General features: G+C 47.6%; 1 protein-coding gene across 9 annotated transcripts in view; it reads left to right on the top strand.

Annotated features, from left to right (window-relative positions):
- VPS13D (vacuolar protein sorting 13 homolog D) overlaps positions 1-18547 on the top strand; it is a 226893-nt gene that overhangs the window by 150124 nt on the left and 58222 nt on the right. For 8 of the 9 annotated variants that reach the window (XM_059691217.1, XM_059691216.1, XM_059691215.1 and 5 more), the window contains one exon: positions 1091-1258. In XM_059691217.1, the coding sequence (XP_059547200.1) occupies positions 1091-1258 (168 nt within the window). Of the gene's footprint in view, positions 1-1090; positions 1259-1332; positions 2560-18547 lie in introns of those variants that run through there. The other variant, XM_059691219.1, reaches the window with a different exon arrangement.

The raw sequence follows: 18547 nt of genomic DNA, 5'->3' as shown, positions 1-18547 counted from the left end.
ACACCCTATCCACTGAGCCAAACGAGCGAGGGCTGTTAGTTTATTTTGTTCATTAGACTCCACATATAAGTGAAATCATATGGTGCTTGTCTTTCTCTGACTAGCTTATATCACTTAGCATAATACTTTCCAGGCCCATCCATGCTATCGCAAAGGGTAAAATTACATTCTTTTTTATGGTCAAGTAGTATTCCATTGTGTAAATGTACCTCAAAAATTTTTTTAACATGTTCATTTATTTCTCTTATTTTATTTTATTTTTTAAATTAAATCTTTATTGTTCAGATTATTACAGTTGTTCCACTTTTCCCCCCCATAGCTCCCCTCCACCCAGTTCCCACCACACCCTCTGGCCTGACCCCCCCCCCCCCCCACTGTCCTCATCCATAGGTGTACGATTTTTGTCCGGTCTCTTCCCGCACCCCCCACACCCCTTCCCCCCCGCCCCCCCCCCCCCAGAAGAGTCAGTCCACTCCCTTTCTATGCCCCTGATTCTATTATATTCACCAGTTTATTCTGTTCATCAGATTATTTATTCACTTGATTTTTAGATTCACTTGTTGATAGATGTGTATTTGTTGTTCATAATTTGTATCTTTACCTTTTTCTTCTTCTTCCTCTTCTGAAAGGATACCTTTCAGCATTTCATATAATACTGGTTTGGTGGTGATGAACTAATGGAGGGGTTCTTGATAGGTCCGAACGTGTCCTCCTTGGGGCCTGGATCATGAGGGATCCCAGATCTTCCCTCCTCCCTCACTTCACATTCTCTCTGCTGCTGGTTAATTCCCTATTTGTGGGAACAATGGAAAGGGGAATATCGAGCACATAGTAATGTAAATACGTGTAAAGAATCTTTCCTGTTTCATACCTTTTATTCTTCTGAATGGCTTTGAGGATTATTTTTAAGGAAAATTTATGAGTGTTGGGGGCAACCTCTGGGATATGTGCATTTGGGAGAACTTTAGGTGGAGCTTGTAGTTGGTGTTGATGGAATGGGGGACAAGGCTGATTTCTAACCTCTGTGCTTGGGACACTACAGTATAAACAGGGGCTGCTCTTCTTTTTGTCTCCCTCCTCCACGTGACAGGAACTCCTCAGCCAGGCAGCACGGATCCTGGGGTCAGTGGACTTCCTTGGCAATCCCATGGGGCTTCTGAATGACGTTTCTGAGGGGGTCACTGGACTGATAAAGTATGGAAATGTCGGGGGCCTTATCCGAAATGTTACCCATGGAGTATCTAACTCTGCTGCCAAGGTAAGGAAATACAGGTGATGTTCCATGGTCATCCACCACGTGAGTCCTCTACATTTCTGTAATTTCTGGGATAGTACGAGGTTGTGAGAAGTTACATACATGGTCTTCGCTTCATGTACTCTGTCTTCCCCTCACCTCTGATAACCTGGCACCGGCCCACTGCGTGCGCCCCTGAAATACATCCTGTTCCTTCTCCCCATCACCACTGCCTTCATCCAGACTCTGGCGTCTCTTCCCTGGGCCACTGCAGTCCTCCTGCCCCTGGACTTCACTGCATCTTCCAGAGCCACCAGAGTGAACTTGAAAACATGAGATTTGATTGTGCCATTTCCCTGTCTAGAATCTCCCAGTTCCTCCTCACAGCTTACACGATGAAGTCCAAACTGAAATACGGCTTTCTAGAATGCAGCGGGCCTTTGAGTTGTCTGCATTCAGCAGCGGGACAGCGGGGTAATCCTCCAAGCCTTGCTGTCTCAGCAGCTCTTCGTTCACTGGCCTCTTGTTTGGTGGACATTTTGCTATTGCACAGTTACTTCTGGGCAGGAGCTGATTTTACCTGTGAAACTGGGAAAGGTGCTGGCAGTTGAAAGGGGGTTGCTATTTGACAATAGACAAAAGGCCGCTAAAGGTCTCGGTTCTCCTCCCCTTCCTGTCAACTTCACAGACTTCTTCCAGAGGTTGACCTTTTCACAAGGGAGCAGGTTGGAGAGAGCTCCTGTGCCCTCTGCTCATTCATTGTGGAGCGTTTGTTGTCGGGAAACCCTAGGGGCACTTGTGCCCTCTGCCACCAGGTGTAAAGGTGGCTCTCCCGGAGGAGACGCTAATGGCACCACCTAGGAATTTATCCTGAGGAGCAGGTGAGAAAGTGGAGTTGATGGCATTCCTGTATTGCACAGCCTTCTTGGTAATGTGTGGAAGCTGGGAATGTATTCCTGTTTTCCAAACTATTTTCTAGAGCTGATCCATTCTTTCAATACTATAGTTCTATTAAACCAGCCCAAAAGTGTATAGTTTGGTTTGTGGTTCAAAATAAGCAACTCTCTGGCTTTTGGAGATGGGAGAAGGAGATTTTGTAATCATGTTTGGAAATAGACTTGGATTCAGAGTCGAATGAGCACATGCATTCCATCCTTGAACTCTGTCTTGCGCTGCCCTTGGACCTTCACCCGACGGCAGCACAGCACTGCTCCGCCGTGGCACAGACTCCCACGGACTTGATGTGGGCAGGTGTGTGTAAATGTTTATTGTAAGCGCCAGTTTAAAGATTTTACTTAATTTTGTTAAATTCTAATCAGCATAGCAAGTGTCCTCGGTTTTATAATTTCTTGTTTTTGTTTCCCTGGGCTTTGCTTTAATTTGGAAAATAAATGCACTGTGTTGTACTGAGAGGCCTTTCTCAACCTAGAATAGAAATGCACCTTTACTGGCTTTCTGTGAGAATAAAAGGAGATATGATGTCATAAAAAATATAGACTGAACAGGAGAAATGGGCTTCACTTTGACTCTTATATTTGCATCAATGTAAAACGTTTAGATGGTAGCCACCAGGAAACTATTAATACCCTTGAAATGAAAGCCAGTACATTACAGTCTACAGAGGAGGGGGCCTCAGGCGCAGAGCGGAGAGTCACGCTCCATCTGGGCCAGTGTGGCTCTTAGAACCCTCCGTAGTTAACCTGTGGATGTGAAGGAAGAGGTGGAGTCCACAGGTGAGCCCGGTGGGCTCTCCCAGAGTCCTCTGCTGCGTCCTGAGGAAGAAGGTTGGGCCTCTCTATTCTTTCTCATGTATGGAAGTCTTGTTTATTTTCTGGTTCTTGTTTCCCCTGGAAACTTTTTGAAGCTTAAGAGTCAGCATGAGAATATAACTTAAGCAGAAAGAGAGGGCAGAATACTCCTGACCCCTGATGACAATGGTCATGCATTTTATTGGATTTCATGCTTTGTATTATTGGTGGGTTTGCATATAAAGGTACTGCTTTCCAGGCCCCAAGGGCTCTCGAATGGGAAGCCAGCTTCCCAAGTGGGTGGGTCCTTCTGCATGCAGTTCTCTTGCCTTTAGTAAGCTCGTCAGTATTGGTGCCACAGGCTGCTACTCAGAGGAATTGCTGTGTAATTTATGTTGATACCAAGATCCCTGGGTGTGTTATAAAGGTTAGTCCATATATCTCTAAGATAAGAAAACAAAGAGACTTAAAGTTACTACTTCATATCAGCAATGATAGCTCTAAAAGCCAGGTCCATCGACTAAATACCAACTCAAGTAATCTGTGATTCTGCATGTACGTAGTGTGGCTAAAGATCTCCATTTTCTTGTAGTGTTGTGGGTTGAGATCAGACCTTTAATGTTGCTTTGGGGGAATGTTGTGTTTGCTTTTCTGTGTATACAAGAGGAGTTTAAGGAAGTGCAAATGACCACAATAATCAACTGTTGGCCTGTGGGAAGTATTCCTTTAAAGAGTGCCTAGGTTCCCTTGATTAAAGAAAGGGGTCAGAGACAACGGGACTGCACCTCACAGAGCCCCAGCAGCCAGCCAGCCCCACAGGGCTGCGAAGAGTAGACCTTGGTTCCATGGGCTGTGTGTGGAGTGGAAAAACTCATAAACCTCTTGAAATTAATTATAAATATCCTATCTAATAAAAGAGAAAAATGGTAATTGGCGTACGACGATACCCTTTTCATTGGCTAATCAGGGCTATATGCAAATTAACTGCCAACTATGATTGGCAGTTAACTGCCAACAAGATGGCAGTTAATTTGCATATGTAGGCACAATGCAGGGAGGCGAAAGGGAAAGCAGGAAGAAGCCCCCTGCCACTGACAGTGATCGGAAACCCAGGGGGAAGCTAAGAACTGGGGGGCAGGGCAAAGGCGGCCCTGGGGCCGCCTTTGCCCTGCCCCCCAGCCATGATTGGAGAATCAGGCGCCTTTTCCACCCTGGCCAGTGATAGCAGGAAGTAGGGGTGGAGCCAGCGATGGGAGCTGGGCACGGTCGAAGCTGGCAGTCCCCGGAGCTAGGGGTCCCTTGCCTGGGCCTAAAGCGGAGCCCACGATCGCGGGGCCGCTGCAGCTGCGGGTCCCCGCTGCCCGGCCGGACGCCTAGGCCAGAGGCGTTAGGCCTGGGCAGGGGCGGAGCCTGCAACCGCGGGGAGCTGGGGGTCCCCTGCCCAGGCCTGACACCTCTGCCGGAGGCCTCAGGCCTGGTCAAGGGGCTGATCCGGTGACTGGTGATCGGAGGGTGATGAGGGTCAACTCCTCTGGCCGAGGCATCAGGCCTGGGTGGGGGGCGGAGCCGGGGGTTGGGGGGATATGATGGTCCCCTTGCCCAGGCCTGAAGCCTGGGTCAGAGGCGTCAGGCTTGGGTGGGGGGTGGAGCAAGCGATCAGAGGGAGATGAGGGTCCCCTGCCCAGGCATGATTCCTGGGCCAGAGGCCTCAGGCCTGGGCGGCGGCCAGAGCCAGTGATCAGGGGAAGATGGGGGTCCCCTGTCCAAGCCTGACACCTCTGGCGGAGGCGTCAGGCCTGGGCAAGGGGCCGATCAGGCGATCGGAGGGTGATGGGGGTCTATGCCTCCGGCGGAGGCATCAGGCCTGGGCAAGGGGCTGATCAGGCGATCGGAGGGTGATGGGGGTCTACGCCTCTGGCGGAGGCGTCAGGCCTGGGCAAGGGGCCGATCAGGCGATCGGAGGGTGATGGGGGTCTACGCCTCTGGCCGAGGCATCAGGCCTGGGCAAGGAGCCGATCCTGAGATTGGAGGGTGATGGGGGTCAACGCCTGAGGGCTCGCAGTATGTGAGAGGGGGCAGGCTGGGCTGAGGGACACTCCCCTCCCCCACACACACCCAGTGCACGAATTTCGTGCACCGGGCCCCTAGTTATATATATGTGTGCGCGCGCGCGCGCGTGTGTGTGTGTGTGTGTGTGTGTGTATTTTTCCTGAGCAAGGATGTAAAGTCTTTATTAGATTCTCAGAGAGGTTCATGCCTCCCCCAAAATTGTCATTTTTGTAGACATAGGGTTGTGTGTTAAGGGGAGCTTAGGGCTGATGAGTTCCAGTCTCATTCCTCCCTTTAAATCAGGGGTGGGGAACCTTTTTTCTGCCAAGGGCCATTTGGATATTTATAACATCATTCTCAGGCCATACAAAACTATCAACTTAAACATTAGCCTGCTATGTTTGGTCAAACATTTAATTAACTCACTCCTAATGCCTTGGCAGGGCCAGAACAAATGATTTTGTGGGCCTTATAGGTCGGACATTCCCCACCTCTGCTTTAAATAATCCTTTTCTCTGTTAATCTTGAAAGCTGTTTTTTAACGTATGAAAAGGTGATGGTCATTTCCCCTGACCCTCTGCCTTGAGGAGCAAAAGAGATGAAGTAGGTGAAAATCTAGTGAGAAGTTAAGAGGGAATTCATTCTGTCACTTAAGGTCTTAGTTATCTTGGATAGATGTTGTGAATTACTCACAGCAGATTTTTAATTTCAGGGCTATCATATCCACTTCTGGAATTTCTCGTTACATAAACAGTTACTTAATTTATTTAATATTAGCCTCAAGGAAATATAGCTAGAAAATAATCTGTGTCCTTTATTTCTCTTATCCTTTTCCTTTCATCCCCCAATCCTCAGAAATCAGGTTCAGGATTCCGGCTCTAAGACGATAGGACCCAGGGATTAGCCACCATGCTGGGGGCCTCTGTTCCACAACTCACTTGCCTGGAAAAATGACTCCAACCCTTTGAGTACAACCTCAAAGATCTGGCCCCATTCCTAAGGCCATGGCAAACCCGCCACTCCTGAAATCCTTTCATGGCATATGCCTTATTTAATAAAAGCACAGCATTTCAAATCCTAAAACCCTGTCAGAGAAACGGCTCCTCTCTGCAGCATGAATTTTCCTAGTTGAGTGTCATGTGACTACCTGTAGCCCCTCTGACCTCTTTCAAAGCCAGAGAACTGGAGAGACGCCCATTGAACAAATTCCCTCTCTTATATAGACCCCAGTTCCCCTTCTGTCTGTAATTACTGTGTAATATTTTCTTATATTTGCAGGAAAATTACATAGTTCTAAAAAAAAAGACAAGTTCTTTTCAAACTAGGAAAACCTCAGATGTTAACAATAGAGCAAATGATCCCATTCTCTCTGCTGCCCCTGTAAAAACTCAGAGGTTGCTCTCTACAGCTGTCACCTGGTCTTCCTAAGGGAAGAAAGCCAGCAGCAGACTTAATTTCTTCCAGCAAAGGGGAGAAGCACTTTTGATCATCACGGGACCTCTGCTCTGTTCTGTGCTGCTTCCCATTTTCTCTTTGTGTCAATTATCAAGGCCGTATAGGATGCTTTTGATCCCGGGTACTTTTTTGATCCCAGCTATGTTTTGACTCTGTGCTTATGAATGCAAATATTTTAATAATTTTCTCTATTTTTAACTGAAATCATTTTCATCAAAGTCAATTGTTGTTCATGGAAATTAGAGTTCATGGGTCATCATTCACTGCATGTTCATATTACTGATAACTTTTGCAGTGGTATGAGCAGGTATGGTAGAGTTATTTCTCTCTTTTGCTTTATGGCGTTTATTTCTAACGAGCCCAAATTTCCCAGCTCAAATTCTGCAGATCTAAATTTTTGTCAAGGCAGTGTGAGCTTTCTGTTGGTTTTTACTTAATATATTTTATTCTATGTAGTTAATTGTTTTATTGTTTTTAGTAAGTTTTGTTGGATAAAGGCCTAATATTTCTTGGTATAAACAGCATTGGTAGGAAAAAGATGAATGAACGGGGCTCTACACCCTTCTTCACCAGGGAACACGCACCAATTTGTAAATATTTATTGAACACCTGTTTGTCAGCCCTTGTGGTAAATCCGTTACATCCATTCATTGGGTGTAATATGTGTGCTAATGTCGTCTTCAGACCAGGAAGATGAGACTTGGAGAAGTTAAATAATTTTGTCAAGATCATACAACTAGAAATGGCAAGATGGATTTGAAACCAAGTCTAGCTAATTCTAAAGGCCTTCCCCCCACCCCCAATATGATGTATTTCCTTTGTTTGTCATAAGGCTTTCTTCCACACACTATAGGGAATATAAAAAATGAATGACTGCTAACTTCACACCAGAAGCTTATAATTTGACATCACTTTGTTAGCTGGCAAGGTGACTGCTACTGTATCGTTTATGTCAAGAAATGGTGATTGTGCTCATTCTTACGTTGGATTGGTCGTGACCATCACCATCTCCTTTTAGCCATGTAGATTCTTACTAGAACCTTGGTGATTGCAAACATAGTTTGACTCGTGTGGCATCATTTGATCATCGTAATTACCCGGTCAGCAGATAGGGTAGGCGGCCTGAGCCCCATTATATAAATGAAAAAACTAAGGCCAGAGAGGTGAGGTGTGCTGCCCAAGGTCAACCAGGTCACTGCAGAACCAAGACCTGATCTTCTGCACTAAGTGTCTTGATTCTGGGCTTTAGTGACACTTTAGATACACATTGCTAACTGCTTGGTTTGTTCTAGACAAGTCTCTTTATATTAAAACATAAAAACAACAACAACAAAAACACAAAAAGCAAACAACCAAAAAGCCCTGCCTGGTCTCAGAATGAGCTTTCATAGCTCTTAGGAAAACTGATGATAAGTACAAGCAAGTTAAGTGTGAAAGAGAAATAGGGAGGGAGAAGTTGAGACTGTTTAGATAGTTCAGGGGAAAACGTAGCTAGGACTTTAGGTAATATTTTGTTCGATTGCGTTCGTCTCTGTTTGGGGTACGGTATGCGGGGGAGCTGCCTCCCTTCAGGCAATAGCGGCCATCAGTGGGAACTGACTTCCAGGTCCCTGCCCCCGAGAGTCTCAGCCGGCCCTGCCCTGAGCCAACCTCCTATCGTGTGTACGGTGACCTTGAGGGCAGAGGGGTCCATCTGCCTTTTGTTTAAGAAACAGCATTTGTTTGTGTTTGTCTTTTGGGGAGTGTATTTATAGGCTCAAACAAGACTAAAAGCCCTGTTTAGTCAAGGCAAAAGTTTCATCTTTGCACAAAGAATGCACTGAGTGGCTGCCTGCGTGGATTCTGAGGGGGAAAAGGCAGTTTATGACTTGTATCTGTTTTTGTCATTATGGATGGCTGCTCCATTTTATAGTTGAGCTGATTATCCCCATAATAGCTTTTCCATGTACCTATAAGCAAGTAATAGGTGAATGCCTTCTTACAAGCATTGGGGTTTTTAGTGTATTTAAGTTGGCACAAAACTTTGTGTTAAATGAAATTCACTTCAGACAGTAATCTATCCCTCAGAGAATGTAGAGTTTTCTCTTTTCAAAAAGACTTTGATCTTAAATAAGTCACCCAAGGGATTTCTTTTTCCAGTCAAGAGGAGGTGCCTTCGTGTTGTCGTATCTGGAGAAATGACTCAAATTCTTGGCAACAGAATTTCTGTTTTATTTTCCTCTGATAACTTTGAGTACTAAAATGGTTCCTTTAGTCTGAGCTCCTTTAGGTTAGAGGCAAGTTTTAGATGCCGAATGACCCATCAGTGACCCATCCTAACTTGGTCATATCTCAACTGTCTGTGGGAAGTGGGCGTGTGCTGGGCGGGGAAGGGAGGGTGGGAGTTGAGTGGTGGCATGAGAATCACATTGGTGACTAGAGTTCCCAGGCTGCCCCACCCGCCCTGTGCAGCCGCCTTGCTTCTGAGGACTCAGTGGACGGGCTTAGCTTTTCCCTTCTTTCCACCCTAATCAGGCAGCTCAGCCAGAAGTCAAAGAGCAGGGCCGACACCACCAAAGCTCTATTTTTGAAACAGAAAGATGGGGAAAATGTTAAACTTTTCTTCACTTCCTAATAGTAGCTCAGTTAAAAGTCAGGGCCTTAAGTCATCTTCTGAGACCGAACATCTCGCTTCAGAGGAATTCACTTCATGGTCCAAAACTGCAGTCTACTTGGTGGGAAAGTATGTCCAGTTGCTAAATTGAAAAGACAGGAAATATTTGTGTCCCCCAAAGAGTAGCAGCTCTCTACCCTGGTGAAAGCACGGTGAGAAGAACAGCCAGTTCAGGCTCTCTTCGGTTGGCCGGTTACCCCGGGGTGTGGCACTGTAATATTACTCATAGCAGCCCTTGGCCTTTCCTGAAAAACTGACAACCTAAGGCGAGGTGAACTAGAGCCCGATTTTATAAACATCTGAAGGGCCAGTCAGACTCTCTTTTGGCAGTGAGACGTCAAAACACTGCTTGGAAGGTCCTTTCTGTTTGCCTTTATTTTTTCTTCCCTATAATTATCTCTCTAAGTCTCTTTCCATTTTGAGGAAAAGCTAAATCAAAGTGTTTCTGAGGAGAAAGAAGGGATTCCTTGGTCGAAACCATGCTTATGGTCAGGAAGGGCTGTGGGTGACAGACCTCGCCTCCTTCATGGAGCAGCTGCTCTGTGTCAGGGGTGGACGAGGTGCTTCCCGTCTGCCTCATTGTCACATGGACCGTGAGAAAGGTGTCAGCTCCATTTCATAGGTGAGGAAAGTGGGGCTTGGGATGCCCAGTTACCTTGACCTGACGTTTAATCATGAGTGAGTGTAGGAGCCAGAGATTTTAGAACAAAGTGAGTTTGGGAGTCTGCCTGTATGTTTCCCCCAGCCCCTCCCATGTAGTTCTCCACCAAACCCCCAGCTTCAGAGGCAAAATCACAAGCAGTTGGAAACAGCACCATTTCCAAGTACAGCTCAAACAGCTTTCCATTCGTTCCCAAATCTAACATCTCCGTGCTGGGCCTGGCTTTTTGAATCATCATTATCATCTGGGAATCCCTAGCCTCAAACAGGCAAATGGGAAAGACAGCATCTCTTTTTTTCTTTTCTATAAATACCAGTGGGAAAGCCCTCCCGTGCCAGTTCTTAGAACAAGGTAATGTCCTAGTTGGGCTCATGAGGAGGTTGGGGATAAGCTCAAACACTAGGAGCCAAATTGGGGAAGTCAAGGAAAGGGTGAAGAGAAAGTGGCAGAACGCTGCCCCTCCGGTCACTTCCTGTGTCCCCAGCCATGCGGCTCTCTCGCACCTTTGCTCTTTTGCTCATACTTTTCCCTGCGTTTGGAATGCCCTCCTCCCCATCTCTGGCCAGATGGCTCCAAACCTGTAAGGTGTCTAACCCAGACGCCCTGTGCGGCTCTCTCCACTCTGGATTCCCAGGGCGCTTGGTGCTCGCATTGAGGCAGTGACTGCATTTTTCCTTGGAAAGTAACCTTTGTGCACATCTCAAACAGCCCTCAGCGAACTTCTCACAGTGTCACTTAGGTGCGAGGTGCTGTGGCAGAGGCTTCGGAAAGTAAGACTGAAAGAAACGGTTTCTTGAGGGAGGTGGGACAGGTCAGGCGGACAAGAAGTACTTGTAAGCAGTCGTGGTACAGAGAGAACAAGTTTTGAGGCTGGAATCTGTGTAGAGGTTTCCAGTCCACGAGATAAGGAGCTGTGGGGCCCACGGAAGGAACACTCCATTCTGTTCCTCAAGGAGGCGATGGCCTTGAGCTGAGAGGCACCACACAGGCGTCTGTTTATTCATCTGCATCCCGCAGGAGACTTAAAGCTCCTAGAAGGCAAAGATCTTATCTGTCATCATTTTTATTGCCAGTTTCCCCCGTGACTAACCATAAATAGTTGTTGTAGGAAAAATTGAAGCAATCCAGGTTGTGCCCATGTGGACTCTCCTTTATCCAGTCTATCATTTTCACATGTTGTACATTCAACCAATAGCTGTTAAATAAGTGAAATACCTGCTGGATTTATCTTTATTGTCTGACTATTTTATGGCTTTTATGTGAAATAAACAAGATGCTTTTTAAAAGTTCATGACTTTCCTCCCACATGTAAGCTGAATTACATCCAAAATCACGCTGTATGTGTAGCAGTGCAGATAGAAAAGGCGGTGACTTTTAGGTACCATTTCCACTCTGCCCCTCCCATCCCTCGGGTCTGAGATACTGACCTGGATCGAATGAGGACAGGTGTGCATTACTGGATGGGGCCGCCTCTGCTTACGATATAGGAAGGCTTGGGAAACTGACCCCCTCCAGTCTGTTCATTCATCTTTTTAAAAAAATCCTCACCCAAGGATATTTCTCCATTGATTTTTAGAGAGAGGGAAAGACAGAGAGAAATACTGATGTGTGAGAAACACATCGATTGGTTGCCTCGGCCTGGGAGAAGCCTGCAACCAACGTACATGCCCTTGACCAGAACTGAACCCGGGACCCTTTGGTCCGCAGGCCGACGCTCTATCCACTGAGCCAAACCAGCCAGGGCACATCTTTCAATCTAATGAATTAAAATAATATTTATGGGAAATACCTGTTTGGTTTAGTAGAGGAAGATATTTAAGTAAACATTTCCTGCAAGCTATTGAATTTATATAAGAACACATTGTTTTGGAAGCAGTAACTTTCCGTGTTTTCACTGAAATGAAAATTAAGCAGAATGTACTTCCAGAAACAGCCCATCGCTTCAGCGTTATGGCCTTTGTGATGTTTCGCAGCAGGAGGCTGTGGCCAGCGGGGTTATTTTTTTACTAGTAACTTGGACATTGGCAAGGAGGATGCCAGTTGGTTCTAAAAGAAGAGCTACTGACAGCTCCTGGGAGCTTTATAGGAATGCAGCCTTGTAGCATGCTCCTGTCCTTGCTTAATTTTCCCCAACGTAGGCATTAAAGAATGCAAGTGTTGCTAGTTTCACCTGACAGAAGGAGAAACTGAGTCACAGCAAAGGTAACTGACTTCTTTAGAAGAGGTGAGGCCCCTGGCTCCTCTCTACCCCAGCTGTCCCATCGACCTCACTGCTGCTCCAGAAAGCACCCATTTTCCCTCAGGAATTAAATAAAATAATTATTTTACCTTGCAGCGTCCCATGGGGCCAGCAGGGCAGGTGTAATAATCACTTCCTGTTCCGTGGTGGGCCATTCAGTCACACGGATTGAATAGTTTTGCCAAAATCATGGAATCGGGGCTGGCGCCCAGGCCTCCCAGCTAAGCCCGCTGCTGTCCCTGCCAGACAGCGTCCCCTCAGAGGAGCGTCCTGCCGGGGCAGCCAGCTGTGGAAAGGCCTTCCTTCCGGAGAGAGCCTCACTGTCCCGGCCACGTGCTAGGGGTGTGAGTGGTCGGCCGGACGACCTCAGGGGCCTGCAGACCTCCAGGCTCACGGTCCCGGAGACACGGGGCAGCGGATGGATGCTGTCAGCCTGTCTCGGGGCCTGCCGCCGCCTGCGTGGGCTCTGCGTCCAGTCACACCAGCAGGACGAGTTCGCAGGATTGCCACAGTTCCATGCCAGTTGGCAAGACAAATTAAGGTCTCTTTATGAGGGAGCTATGTGGAGGAGAAAAATCTCAGATTAAACACACGGAAGGATTTGCCACTGTTTTTCTTTAAAAGATAGAACACAATAGTGACCAGTGTCCAACTGAAATTTTATTTTAAAAAAAAAAAAAGAGTTCTGTGAGAAACCTTGTTTTAGTAACATTTAATATGGTATCTTAACTCTCTAATCTGTCTTTCCATTGAACCCATCTCGAGTTCTTCCCAAGAGAGGCCCCAACCCTAACACCCTTCCCACTCGTTCTAGCCGAGCGTGGCAGCCACTCGCCCCAGGTCTGGGCCCTCAGCACCGCCTGGTCCTTGAGTGGAAACTCGGGACACAGATCTGGGAAGGAACTCGGAGATCAGCTTTTCGCCCTGTCAGGTTGCAGATGGAGAAACTGAGGCCCAGGAAGGTTCTCGCAGCTCACTCGCCTCGGGGCCAGCACAAGGACTCAGGCCTCTGGTTACAGGCCTGCTGTTGTCCTTGAAGTAGAGCCAGCAGCTGTGGGCACCTGCTTCTTGCCCTTCTAGGGGTGAGGGAGAAGGAAGCCGTGGCCACAGCCCTGATGCAGTTAGCGTGCCTCTTCTCAGCATCCTTCATGCGGATTTTAGCTGTTTATCCGGGTCTTTACACGAGACTAGCTCCTGAGGACCAGGTACTAAGTCATGTCCGCCTTGGTGGTTGTACCCCAAGCCCTGTGTGCAGCGTCCAGGAAGCCCTCGTGCAGCAGAGCTGTGTTTTGTGTGAAGGTTGGCTCCCCTGGATGGAGGGGAGTGTGCCTCCTTTGAAGCATGTCATCATCCTTCAGCAGAATCTCCTGCACAGAATAAACCTAGGCAGGGGCACCCCATCTGAAAACAAGACAGGATCTCGCCCAAATGTGTGGGGAGGCCCTCCAAAATTAGATTTGGAGGGCAGTTGGTGAGATGGGATAGAGGTAAAATTCTGATAGACACAGTTCTTGGTTGATGCCAAAATGAATGAAACTTTGTTGGTTAAATTGAATTTTTAAAATTTCTTCTAATGTTTATATGATTATCTGCATGTTATCAATTATGATTATTGTCACTGGGCTCCTACAGTCTGTGAGTTAAGAGAGAAAGAAAAGGAAAAAGTGGACCTTTTACTAATTTTAATCCAGGGAAGAAGAGGCCACTAGCCACCCCGCAGTGAATCCTGCAAATTTGGGTATGTTCTGTTGCCATCTGTCCAGCAAGCTGGAAAGAACTTGATTATAAGAACACTTTGATCTGAACTTGTGCCTTTTCTGAATCCTCCTTCAAAAGGAATTAACTGTGCTGCCTCTGGCTGCCATGAACAAAATGATTTCCACGCCGGCCCTGCTGGTGATGGGAGTTCGAGCAGCCGCTTTCTTCACAGCCTGGTCACCCTTTCCTCGTGCGTGTCCCAGTGGTGTGCAGGCAAAGGGGCGAGCGAGCCAGCTTCCAGCATGGCGCTGGGGACAGCCTGGCTTCAGGCTGTCACGGTCCTCACTAGAATTAGGTGCCTTTTTACTTGAATCTGGAACACTTTAACAAAGCAGCAGACCAAATGGTGCCTGGCCTGACCCTCCTCCAGGCCAGAATCCTCACCTGCCTTCAAATAGTCAGTCACACAGCGGAGCCCCTCCACTTGCCAGAAAGATTGCAAAGAGTTAACACTTTTGCTTTTTCGGAAAGTTATCTGTGAAGAGTATTAGTTGTTTAATAAAGCGTGCCTGCCCTCCCGGTGAACCCGCCAGTGACTCTGCAGCTGGGGTCATTTCAAGTTCACGCGGTGGACTTTTGACTGCCTTCTGAGTCTGTGAAAACAGTCTGCAGCTCCTGCGGGGATCATTCATTCAGGCCTGTAACACAAAACTATTGCCAATGGGCACCTGCTGGGGCGGCTTCCCAGGAGGGCTGGGAGGGAAGATACCAAACTCATCAGGCATCTGCAGAGATAAGAGCAGCGGGATCCGCTGGGAGCCGGCTAATAGGGCCTGCACTCAGTCCCCACTGCCTGGCCAACAGGCTGTGTCAGAATGGATTAGGGAGCCCGGTCAGGAGAGGATGTGAGCTAATTAAAGGCCTTTTACAAAGAGGAATAGAGGGAGAAAGAGGTGGAGGAGCAGGAGGAGCGGGGTGCGGGGAAGGTTTGGAGCACATGCCCCAAATTTCCAGCACAGTCTTTATTCCTCTCTTTTATCCCTCAAAACAGAAGAAAACAAATGGAAGAGTCTGAACATTTGGTTATGTCTAACCTTAAATTGTCATCCATTCTGCCTGGTGCTTCTTTTAGCTGCTCGTTTTACTGGAATTACATTTATCATCAAAGACATATTTGGCCACATTTTCCCTGGAGACATTCTGTTCTTGAAACACTGTAGGTCAGCTGCTTGACTTTTGTCCTTTTCCCCACTTTGACACATCTGGGCAGTAAGTGCCTACTTGTGGTGTGTTCCAGGTTTTCCCCTTTGGTTTGGAAAACCCACTTGCCAGCTGTGTGTGTTTGTGACGGGGGGCGGGGGGGCGGGCGGGCGGGTGGGGGGGTGCTTCTAGGAGGAAGAAGTACATCAATACACCATGGTGCTCTTCAGTTTTAGTTGCTGAGGTGGAGGTGTCCTGGTTTGAAATGTCAGAGCACGCACTGTCTTGAAAATGCTGTGTGTTGGTGCATATAGTTCATCTGACAGTCACGCCCTCTTCAGAAGAAAGGTCACCTGTGTTGGTTTACCTGCTCTTTGTGTATTTAGCCCGAAGATTTCCCACCCCCACTCCAGCCAGCGCTGAATGAACTTATTTATAGATCTCGGGAACTCCAAATCTATGGCATTTTCTTAATCAACCTCCTAATGATACATTTCTACATTTCTTGAAAGCAGTTTTGTTCACACACAAACCCAGAGCCCTAACTATATCATTTCTGATACATTTCACATAAAGTTAACTGTGTGCAAAGAAACATTTGGCTTAATCTCGTGCTACATGGTAACAATCCTAGGAAATTCCAATCAAGCCAACAACCTGTTTCCTTCATTCCGGACTGCTGGCTGCTCGCTTTGTCTGTGTTCCGATAAGGAGTGACCACAATGTTAATTTTGTATTTCCTTGCCTTTTGTCTCACAAAGTCTGTTGTCCAAGCTGACAGGAGGCTTCTTCACTGTGCAGTCTGTGAAATAGTTACAGCGGAGCAATTAGGTTGACCATGTGGAATATGTTTGCGTACACTTGCTTGAAGTGTTAAAGATGTTAATTACCCTTATTAGCTTTATTCCTCAGTATCGCTGTATAGAAACAGAGGACTGCACACTGAAGGGCGTTTGAATTCGAGCTAGTGGCCGAGTGGGACTTGCAAAATGCTCCTCGCGAGTGTTCACTGACCGCTTCCCCATGGTCACGTACTGTTCTCGTCTCACGTGGATCAGCCTGCTGAGTCCTCACAGTGACCCTAGTCCCACTTCACATACAAGGACGTGGAGGCTCAGAGGAACCGAGCAGCTTGCTCAAGGCTACGAAGAGCCAGGATAGGAACCTGGGTTGTCTGGGTCAGAGCCCGTCGAGTGGGCCTCATTCTTGGACCCTGAGTGGTGTTATGTTTGCAGGATTCACTGTGTAAGGCTGTATGTGCCAAGAGGCTGAAGAGAGTCCGAGTCACAGTTTAGTGCTTTCCTGCAGCACCCTCTGTTGTAGCTCTTTCGTTGATGCTCTACTGCCCTTCCAAGCCACAGTGTAGGCTGAGACCCAGAAAATGCTCTTCCCCGTCCCACACACTTAGTGGTGATTTAACGGGGTTCCAGGCCACATGAGAGCTGTCTGAATATGGACCTGTGTGCAGGAACCAGAACCTCATATTCCTCTGTTGTTCATGTGTCTACACAATAAGGCCACAGCAGCATGTGGACAGTTAAAGGTGCCAGGCCCTGTGCTCGGTGCAGGGCAGCAGAGACGAATAAATCAAGTTTCCTCCTCTTCCGCCCCGCCACCTCCCCCAAGGGTCTCAGTCTAGCTCGGAGAAGCTCCTGTAACCAATGCTTCGGGGAGAAAGTGTCCCAGGCGCTAGGACAGAAGTCTGGTTCGGTGGGGCAGACCTCTCTACTCAGGGCAAGGGAGGTCTACACAGAGGAAGGAACTCGAAGTCCAAGGAGATAGCTGCCACATGGACAGGATGTGGCGGGGACTAGAGGGCTCACGAAGGCAGCCCCAGCGGAGAGGCTCCGTGCAGAGCAGCAGCAGCGGCCCGGGGCAGAGAGCAGCATCTCCAGTTAGCTAATAGTGTCTCCATATAGATAGCAGAAAATCTCCCTCCGAGAGCCCGAGCTAACTGCCTCGGGTTCTGTTAAAGGGGAAGAAGGCATTGGTCTAGCCCAGTGATGGTGAACTTTTTGAGCTCAGTGTGTCAGCATTTTGAAAAACCCTAACTTAACTCTGGTGCCGTGTCACATATAGAAATTTTTTGATATTTGCAACCATAGTAAAACAAAGATTTATATTTTTGATATTTATTTTATATATTTAAATGCCACTTAACAAAAATCAACCGAAAAAATGAGTTCGCGTGTCAGAGGTTCACCATCACTGGTCTAGCCCTCTCTTAAACCAGCGGGCTGGCAAGGCAGGAGGAAGTGCGTTTTTGCATAATCTGGAGCACAGTAGATGGAATGTTTGCCATTGAGCTCCAGACCACATTTTGGGAAATTAACTTACCTGACCCCATTCGATCCATCCATCTAACTGTTTTACCATTTTCTTTAGACAAAGCTAACCTAGAGATGACCTCGGTTTGAGAGGGAAGAACATATTCTACAGGCATGTGTTTCATAGTTCTTGTACCTCCAGCCTTCCCTTGCCCCATCCTCTCCAAATAGGGAGGTTTTCTCTGAAAATCCCTCCTTTCCTGTTTCCTCTCAAGGCAGGTAACAGTGTTGGGATTTTGAGTCGGATTTTAGTTTTACTTTGTGAATTCAAAGGGGACATTTATTGTGAGAAGCAGTGGCTACTGTTTCTCTACCAGTGTTTAAAGGAAGGCTGTGTCGGTTTCCTGTTGGCTTCTTGGAATTTTGAACCTTAACAGTCCCCTACACTCAGAATCTCAGGACAGGTGGGGACAGCTTGGGTCCTTTCACTCTCAAGCCTGCACTTAGGTGGGGCTGCGTGGCAAACGTGTGGACACCTGCCTCCCACTGCCCACTGCTGCCCGCTGCCCAGGGATGTCCGGCTGTGTTACTGAAGCAGCCCCTGCCTCCACCCTGGCTCCCCTTCTCACGGCAATTCTCTCAACAGCATTGGGAGCCATCCTGTCGAAACATAACTCAGGTTGTGTCATTGTTGGGGTTTTTTAAGGAACTATCTTCCAACTTTACTTTCTCATCTTGTTCCTTTCTGAAGTTCTGAGGCTCGTTTTCAGTCCCTTCTGCACTCACTCTTCTTTTGCTGATGGGAGGTTGTGGCACTTACCTGAAGATGAAGAAGCGTCAGGGCAATGAACTCCTGTGTTCCCAGGCCTCTGACCCCTTGGGAGACTTAGGTAAGGAAGTTTCAAGATCCTCTGAGACTCCTCTGGCCCGCCCGCCAGCCCATAGGCACCCTGAAGGAGCGATAGTGTGCCACCTGCCTCAGGGAGTCCTTCCTGTCCGGCCTCCTCCTTTTTGCCTGGGACTCTGGAAGGTCCCTGTTCAAGGTCCTGGAGCACTTCCTCCCTAGATGCTGGTCTCAGATACGCCCTTCAGGTCTCTATCGGCAGCCCAGGAGCAAGTGATATCTGGGCTCCTGCTTCTCTGGGAGGTGCTAAAAAATCTCATCAGCTGCCACTAGGTATGTTCCTACATTTCCCATTACATCCGCACGTGTGGTTATTGAGGGAGACCGTTAGGTGTTTTGATGCTTGTCTTGTGTTGTTTACTGTGGCACATGCCTCAGAACCTTCAGTCAACAGAAAAATAGGCAGGGGTGGCAATAAGTGTAGAACTAATTTACTTTC

The sequence above is a fragment of the Myotis daubentonii genome, chromosome 3, assembly GCF_963259705.1.
Source record: "Myotis daubentonii chromosome 3, mMyoDau2.1, whole genome shotgun sequence".
Classification (NCBI taxonomy): Eukaryota; Metazoa; Chordata; class Mammalia; order Chiroptera; family Vespertilionidae; genus Myotis; species Myotis daubentonii.
This window is presented reverse-complemented; position numbering and strand designations above follow the sequence as displayed.